At 47.9% G+C, this 8,630-nt stretch overlaps 1 protein-coding gene across 1 annotated transcript in view; it reads right to left on the bottom strand.

Annotated features, from left to right (window-relative positions):
• Nucleotides 1–235: 235 nt before the first annotated feature.
• Nucleotides 236–8,630, bottom strand: part of RGS9 (regulator of G-protein signaling 9) — a 29,104-nt gene continuing 20,709 nt past the window's right edge. The window contains exons 11-17 of the mRNA XM_010578595.1: nt 8,165–8,226; nt 5,711–5,824; nt 4,595–4,710; nt 4,017–4,104; nt 3,355–3,493; nt 2,230–2,315; nt 236–820 (exon numbers count right to left, since the gene is read on the bottom strand). Coding sequence (XP_010576897.1) covers nt 649–820; nt 2,230–2,315; nt 3,355–3,493; nt 4,017–4,104; nt 4,595–4,710; nt 5,711–5,824; nt 8,165–8,226 — 777 coding nt within the window. The 3' untranslated portion in view covers nt 236–648. The remainder of the gene's footprint in view (nt 821–2,229; nt 2,316–3,354; nt 3,494–4,016; nt 4,105–4,594; nt 4,711–5,710; nt 5,825–8,164; nt 8,227–8,630) is intronic.

Raw genomic sequence — 8,630 nt, 5'->3', positions numbered from 1 at the left:
ATGCTCATCCTACCGTTCTCACAAGAAGTCTACCCCCCTCTTCTGCCTGTGGCTCTGTTGCACGGGCTAGGAGGTGCAGGATACTTGAAGCGAGGGGTGCAGTCCTCTCAGGGGGCGCCCAGGATGCACCCCTTGGGAGGGTGCGCGTCCCCCGAGGGGTTGGACGCACTCTGAGGTGGGCCACCTCGCCCTGCTCCCTGAGGGGTCATCCACCTCTGCTCCAAAGGCAGCTGATTTGAACCCAAAGGATTGGGACGGCAGAGCTTTACTCTGCCTTGTGCCATCCCACCTCCTGGAGGAGCAGGAGGCAGGGAGAGGCGGCCGGGTTGCCCAACCTCCGGGGGGAGCTCAGGGCAGCCATTCGGCGTCCCCCCCGCCTCCGAGGTGTGCGGGGAGGGAGCCGAGGCACTGCACCCCAAGTCCGTTACAGCCATCGGCGTGGCTCCGCCAGCACTCCCATGCCTGACATGCCTGGGAAATGACATCTACAGCTCCAGAAACCAAGGCAAGATGCAGGAAAAGCAGGCTGTTGGCAGAGCCGGCCTGGGAAACCTAAAGCAGCACTGACACCTTCAGGAAGGGGAGACGAAGCTCAACACCAGCCTCGGCTTGTCTTTTCCCTGCGCTGTGACCTGCGAGGCTCAGAGCCTACTTGGGAGGTTCCTTCGGGAGCTGGCTCCTGCGATCCAGCTTGCTCATGACCTGCGTGATGTCCACGGTCGCGGCGGCTTCTTTGGCTTTGGCCTCTTCTTCCTGCTGCCTCAGGACAATGGGGCTGGGGCTAGAGCGGAGGTGACGGCGTCCGAATGGGAAATTGGAGCTGGGCAGAGAGTGAGAGGAAGAAGCAGGGTGTTACTGAAAAGTAGAAGGGCACCGAAAACTCGCCCCTGGTAAGCAAATTTACCAGGAGGGCAAGCTCAGACATAGAGGCGGACGTGCCACTGTCACCCGCACAACAACAAGGAAACACAAATGCAGACGAGGTGGTTTAAAGCAGGACTCAGTGTCACACATCAGCTACAGAACTGCTAAAAGTGTAAAGTCAGTCCTGTTCCTGGTCCTCGTGAGGGACTCCAGGGCCAGGAGATGACCAGTACATTACTCCTTTTTTTACAAGCATTTGCACGTAACTAACACTCAGTGTGAACCCAGACAACTGGCATCAGTGGAATTTTTTCTAGTGCCCTCAGTAAGATCAAGATAGGGACCAGTATGGGTGTTTCTGGTGTCTGTGACACCCCCAAAAAGCACCCACTACCTGCTTCAGCAAAGCCATTACCAGCAGCAGTGGAAACAAGTATTAAGCCACCTCTGGATGAGGTACTAGCTCTTTAGCTTACCCAGGATGCTGAGTATTGTGTCTCTGGAACAGGCACTGACAAACATGAAAGTAGTCACCAGGGGTCAACCAGCATCTGCCAGTGACCTTGTGATGTGTGGCTCAGGGAAAATCTAACCAAACCCTGGGCAAGTCAGCAGGAAGGTTTTTTCCACTGACTTGAAAAAGGCTTTAGATGAAACAATAGTGTGAAAGTCCATGATTCCTCTTTCTTGCTTGCTAGGTTGATGAGTGGAAGAGGAACAGAGAAAGAAGCACACCACCCAGTCTGGCTCTGACCTTGCATGCTCAGCTTTAAGAAGCAACTGCAGTTCAAATGGCCTAAATTTGCTACGCAACCTTCATCTTGGTCTGGAGAAAGCCATTTCAAGCCTGCCTCTTCTAAGGCCATCTACCTTGTGCCAGCAGTCACTCACAAGTAAGATGCTGTTTGTTCCCATGTGGCTGCCTGTCACCTTCACTTTGCAGGGGCTACGCGGCTCTGTCCAGGTAGGGCTGAGCAGAATCCATAGAGGACCCTGCAGTGGCTCTGTATCTCCTCTGGTAGCCAATGTTTCGTGGGAGGGAGTTTTCCCATGGCCTGTACACAGTGCTCTCTCCTTCCAGGACAGGAGCCGTGATTAGTTCAACAATCACGGCCTTTCTAAACAGACCCAACAGACAAGGCAGCCAAGCAATCGTCAACTCGATTCTGACTACACACAAGCCACTTCCAAAAGGCTCACAAATAAACAGCACAATCAGTCTCATAGCAAAGCATCTTTTTAGTGAAAAACTTTATTTAATTGAGTGAACATCTAAATCATAGTAATTTTGCTGCAGCTCAGGCTTTTTCTACCCTTGCTACAACAAGAAAAACAAAACCCACAATTACACCCAGTTTCACTTGCCTTTTTTTGACAGTCTCTTGTGGCACAACAGCCTTGGCCAGCATTTCCTTGTATACTGGAGACTTTAAATAGCGGCCATAGGAGTCCTACTAGGAAGAAAAAAGAGAAACTGGTAGTTATGGGCTGCAAACACCCTTATTAAAATCACCACCAAATACAGCGGCTCAGGAGCCAGGGAGGCTGGGAACTAGATAATCTCCCCCAGCAGCCCAAGGGACTTCGCATCTTTCAGGCAAATGTAGCCATTTAAACAAACAGCCTTCCATCTTGGTGTAAAATTCCCAGGATTTTCCATCTCACAATAAAGCTTCCCAGGTAAGATCCAGACCAAAAGGTCTGAACTGAGCTTAGCCCAGGCCAGTGGAGTCTCACAGACATTGCAGGGTGAAGTGCTCATTTCAGGAGCCGAACTTTTCAACAACTGGTGAAAATCAGTATAGTTCTGCTGCTTTCAGTGTCAATGTGCATTAGCTACTGCTCTGGCCCACAACGCTCCTTCCTGCTATGTGTATTTTGTATTGCTCATAAGGAGGAGTTACAAGTTTTTGTAGTCACCATGATCTAATGAAAGCCACGACATATTGTGTGCTGACATCAGCCCGCAGCCTGCTGCATCAGTTAGACATAAAAAAAACGGTGTCCATCAACATAACCACAGAAAAATGTGCGAAAAAACTCAGTAAGACTTCAGATGGGCCATGTCTGGTTATGCTCTTGGTACTAAACTCATGCAGTTATATCACAATTACTACTACCTTTCCCATCCACTGCTGAAATCCGGTTGGATACAAGCATCCCACTATAGGGATACCTGATGTGGCACACAGAGTGGTACTGAGTGAATTTAAAAGATTTGCTCAAGCTTTGAATGAGTTGATGACCAAGCTGGTATTAGAAAGCAGGACTTCCAGCAGACACCTGACCTCCACACCTTGGGGACATGCTGCCTTAGAGGGAAGAAGCAGCAGCAAAATACAAAGGCCTGAACCAATGCTTGCTTAAGTCAGCAAATTCGAGGGATTTTCAAACAAAGGCCACTTGAAAGTGACAGCTGATAGCACACAAAGGCATGGAAAGGCCCAGAGAACTGGAATCCCCCTAAGGCTTTGGAAACAAATAACAAACCTTTTTCATCAGCATGTAAATGTGGGTCTGAGCAGCATCTAAAACATAACGATGAGGGTGCTTGAGGCCTTTGACTGTGATACCCATTGTTGTGCCATCAATGTTAATCCAGCGCCTTGCTCCTGGAGCCAGGAAGAGCCTGCAAGGAGGAGGAATCAACAGTGCCATTAACAACTGGAGAATTCCTGGAGATTCCTCTGTCTGTGCATGAAAGGAAAAGTCCCTTCAGGTCTCCACTACAATTTGCTGTCCTGATCTCGGGCAGTCAATCTCCTCTTCAACTGTATGACATGCAGACACTTCCTCTTGCACTGTTAACACACAATATAAACCAAATTTTAGCCCACTGGAAGCAAAAAGGGTCTCTCCACTCTCCTCATGGCAGCCCCAAGATCTTTGCTATCCCACACCTCTATTTAAAATACATGCTAAGCCCTAAATGTAATAGTGGAGAACAGAGAGGAAAAGTAACTATATAACAAAAAAATACTTATGCTTTCATCTTCAAAAGCTCCTTTCCTACATGGGGACAGCCACATTTGATGACAGCGTACAAAAAAAAGTCAGTCTCAGGAATAAATCTTTTGGAGAATGACAATGTGTGGAAGAAGGTGATGGGACTTGTACAAAAAGTTTTAAGAATGTAAAATTATCACACTCACTTGTAAATTTCTTCTGCTTTTTCTTTGACCTTGGATTGGTCTCCATACTTGAGATCCTCACAGGCTTCCCAGAAACTCAGATTCTCTCCTGCATAATAAGGAGTCAGCAGTGAGGGAGACTGAGGAAAAAGCAATCCCGTTTATTAACTCCTAAACTGAATTCGTTTGACTTGGTACGTGTTCGCCCCAATTCAGACTCTCCAATTCTTACAGCCACCTTGAAAATCCCCTTGGGACTGAAAGAAGAAAACAGCTTTCCCCTGTCCTCTGCTCACTGACACCTGTTAAGAGCTTGTGAATTCAGCCGGCTCCAGCTTGCCTGGGAGCCGTCCCCCTGCACAGGGAGTGCCCTGGACTGTATTTTGTGTCCTGTGCCACTAGATGGTATTGCATGCACTGGCTGCACAGCCATTGCCTCCAAAGTCACTTCTACTACCTTTACTTGGTGACTTTGTCATTGTCTCAGCTCACAGCACCTACTGCAAAGGCATGGATTTCCAGCCCTGCTCTGTCTCAGCTGTGCAGCGTCCTGCTGTGTGCCCTAGGCAGGGACAAAGGTAGAGGCACAACAGACCCACCACTGAACTCCTTCTTCAGGAAGAGCTGGAAGTTCTGCCGGCCTTTTGGGTCCCGCATCAGCTCACTGAAATTGAAGGCCCATCGCTCCACACGCATTTTGGTGGGGACTTCCACTCTGCACAGGTTGAAAACAAACAGGGCTGCCAGTTTCATGTGGCCCATCTAATTGGCAGATTAATTAAAACCAAAATGCCCTTTGCTAGAATGCCAAGAGACTTCTCATTACAGCATTCTGGAAAACACAGAGTGCTGAGCTCCTAAAGTCAGCCCACTAAGTAAGCCGTAATTAAACAACTTGGTACGCGGTGGGATGAGGATTTATCTCGGATTTATACTGCTCTCACAGTGATGGCCCAGCTTTGCGAGAGGTTTGACTCGGTCCTGTTCTGGAGGAGGCACTGGTTGTTGCCCAAAGCTTTGCTTCTTGTAAAGGCATTCTGTGAAGGTATCCTTTGGGGCTGTCTAATGGGATATTATCACTCTAACAGGATTGCTGGTCTCAAATGAGAGCCAGTAATATGTTGTATGCTTCAAGCCCAGAGATGCCACTGTATAATTAGCAAATACTATCTGAATGGAAAACCAAGGGAGACCTCAGAGAAGGGATGGACTGCCAGTATGTGCCTTCAACCCAAACCCTCTCCAAAGAAAGCAGCCTGAGGTGTGTGGATTAAGACCAAGGGCCAGTAGCTGAACCCTGAATTGCTACACCATTGGCAGCACCTGATTTAGCAAGTTTAACGCTAAACCAAGTGCTATACCTGGCATAACTGCTCATATTCCATTCCTGTGCTTGTAAAAGTGGACTTCACTCAGCCAAGAGCAGGATTAGGCCTGTTCAGCAGGGGCTGAGTGCATACTCTCATCATCAGCTTAGCAACTTCTGTAATGTTAAGGAAAGCTCCGCTTGAAGAAGAAAATGCTGCAAGTTCAGCGTGGAGTATTCCCAAGAGACAGTTTCTTTAGCATGGCCAAGCTGTGTCAGAAAGGGAACGCTTCCCTGCTCACAATCAGAGACCAGATATCATGACGAAATCAATGGTTCCCTTTTCTGATTTCTATCAGCATAAAAGTCAGTGTAAACCACAAGCTGGCAAGAGAATATAAATACATACAGTTTTGCATTGAGATCCCAGAACTCAGGGTCATCTGTTACCCACGGGTTGCTGGGGAGACATCCAGACAGGATGGGATCATTGGAGAGGAACTGCTCAGAGTACTTCACAAGCCTGCAAGTAAATCCAATAAAACCAAAATATTAATTTGCAAGCAGAATTGAAGCCACCCCCATTACAAACAAATAAATGGTTGTATAGACTATAGATATATACAGAGGTGCAGCCCTACCAGCATGGGGATCTGGAATGTGGCCCCTGCATCACTAGAAAAATTGATTCATTAGCTCAGTTAATCTCTTCCATTTCCCAAACAGCAATATCCTGGCTGTCTTTCAAAGCAGTGATTTTGCCAGCTCAAGTGCAGGGAGATAGAAGACTCTCTTCCATCACCTTCTTTTGCCTCTTCATTTCAAGGAAGTGGGAATAAGCCCCCAAACGGCTTCCGTCTCCTTCTCCAGCCAACTGGCAGAGGCCTGATCCTGCACTGTTCTGTGCCACACATTACAGAGAGGAAAGGGCCAGAGAAGAGAAAAGCAGGTGCTTTATTCGCTCAGGGTGGGTTCTCCGCAGCCTTCCCATGGGGTGTGGGAGAGCCCAGGGAGCTCCGTGAGAGGTGAGGGAGTGCTGAGGGCACATCCCGGCTTCTCCTTTCCTACGCTCACCTACCGCATGGCTCATTCCTCTGCAAATAACTCTGAGGGCTTGGCACAAAGCAAAAATGTCTCTATCCCAGCAGGAACCAGACAAACACTTCTCCTACCTTCTAAGTTGGCCAGACTTGTAATTACAACCGATTTCACTAATGTCCTGGAATTTTAGCTTTCTCCTCCCTTTTTCATTCTTGAAAAAATGATCTGGTTTCTGCATTTAAAATTCCTTCCAGGCCAAACTGCTTTCATGTGCTCAAAGCTGGGAGTGCACTGTCCAAGGGCCCATTGCTAACAGCCACATTGGCATAGATCCTGCAATTATACAATGCTACTGCACAAAGCATACCACAGGTTTGGCACAGAAGTGCTCGATCCTATCTTCTCACTGGAAATGCCAAGGCATTCAGCACCTGCATAATTCACTCCAATCCATATATTCTAATCAAGCTACAAATCTAAACCTGTCAACTCAGGTAACGTTGCTCTGTCCTTTTAATGATTAATGCTTTGAAGCACCTCCTAAATCAATGCCATGCTCTGATGCACGCACGCTATCTAGTTGCTGCTCACATCCTCATCAATAATAATTTGATTTGGACCCAACCCCGCAGCTGAGATGGAGATCCAAATTTCCTGAGGATTTTTTGATCTAGGTGATAGGCATTATCCCACCAGAAGACTAGAACTAGTGAGTGAAAAGCTCCATTGCCAAACACTTAAGCACCACAAAATTCCTGGAAGGTAGCCAGGTGTCCCCAGCTCCAGCTCAGTTTGGAAAATTGAGGCAGGAGAGTTTTAAGTGACCTGGGAGTCAGTGACAGATGAAATGAGTAGAACTGCTGGTGCCTTGCAAGTTGTGGTTCTCAGAAGACAACACTGCTTCCCAGACTCTTCCTCCCATTTCATTCATCCACAACTGTCTTCTCCCAGGGAACAGGCCTGAGCACCTTGTTTATTTTAGATTCGATATGAATCTCTGGGTGGCAATGACTATGTAAAACAGACTGGTGGTATGAACTGCACCTCTAGGCAACTGGCCAGCACCTAAGATTCCAGGTAAGAAATGCCTGTGGCAAACACGCTAATGGCTAATGCTAGAACTGGAAGCTTTGCACTTAATCAGCTTCATCAAGAATCTGATCAGGAAACACTCCCCCTGAGAAGAGGAATTGCTAATTAATTGCTTGGACATTCATGGAGGCATGTGTTCCTCTGTAATACAGAATAACCAGAGACTTCCCCAGCTCTGCTGCCTTCTGGTGAGCATCACCCTATGAGCAAGAAGACTCACTGGGGCTGAATCCAGCCCAGCAGGCTGGGGACCAGGGACAGGAGGGTCAGTCTGTCTCCAGTGGTTACTCATCCCACACAGGAACAGGCACAGGACTCAGACACTGCTGCATCCTCACAAGGCAGCCTCCACGCAGCTGCCTTTCCAGACTGCAGAGCTGTGCTGAGTCCCAGGCATCACAGCCCAGCCCTGAGCAGTCTGAACATCTCTTGATTTCAGAAGGAATGTCAACCAAGAGTCTGGAACTGCTCTGCAGACATTCACAGCAAAGCTCTCCTTAGCTCCAAGGGAGCCTCTTCATCATGACTGGGACTCTGATCCCACCTCTGCCTTGTGCCTCCTGGCCCAGGCAACACACAGCTCAGACAGCACAAACAACACTGCGTGTGGCCACCACATCGATTCCCCTGACTGAGTCACCAGCTGCCAGAACAGATAGCTGCATCATCTCATTCAGAGATAAGCGCTGAAGACTAATTAATGTGTGGACAGAAGGAAATCAGGACTTACCCTCCGAGAGAGACAGAAGATTTCACTCTCGACTTCATGATGGCCTGCTGACAGTACATGATCTGAGAGGGATCAGACATGTCCATGGTTAGGAGCATGGAGATGTGAAGACAAAGCCGTCTCCTTCTGAACCTCAAACATGCCCTCTCCCAAGTAGCGAGGCTAACTACAACAGGGACTGCTTCTTCCCTAATTACTGGATGTCCAAGGAATTAGAGAATCCCTAAACTGTCTTAGTAAAATGGCTGTTTTCACTGAGCTTATTGTAAATGTCAGAAGAGCATTTTGCAATGTGCAAGTAATTAAAAAGCACTCCCCATGCTATATAAAAATTGGATAATAGCTACCATTCTAGGCACCTACAAATGCTCTGGATGATTTAGCATGTAATTATCATTGATCCTTGGCTGTCTCTACACTGGCGCCACTGGATGTATCTCCTATGATTTCCCCACCACTAATTTTG

This window comes from Haliaeetus leucocephalus, unplaced genomic scaffold, assembly GCF_000737465.1.
Source record: "Haliaeetus leucocephalus isolate CR32 unplaced genomic scaffold, Haliaeetus_leucocephalus-4.0 Scaffold646, whole genome shotgun sequence".
NCBI classification, from domain to species: Eukaryota; Metazoa; Chordata; class Aves; order Accipitriformes; family Accipitridae; genus Haliaeetus; species Haliaeetus leucocephalus.
Note: the sequence above shows the minus strand (reverse complement) of the source record. Positions and strands in the feature narration are given on the sequence as shown.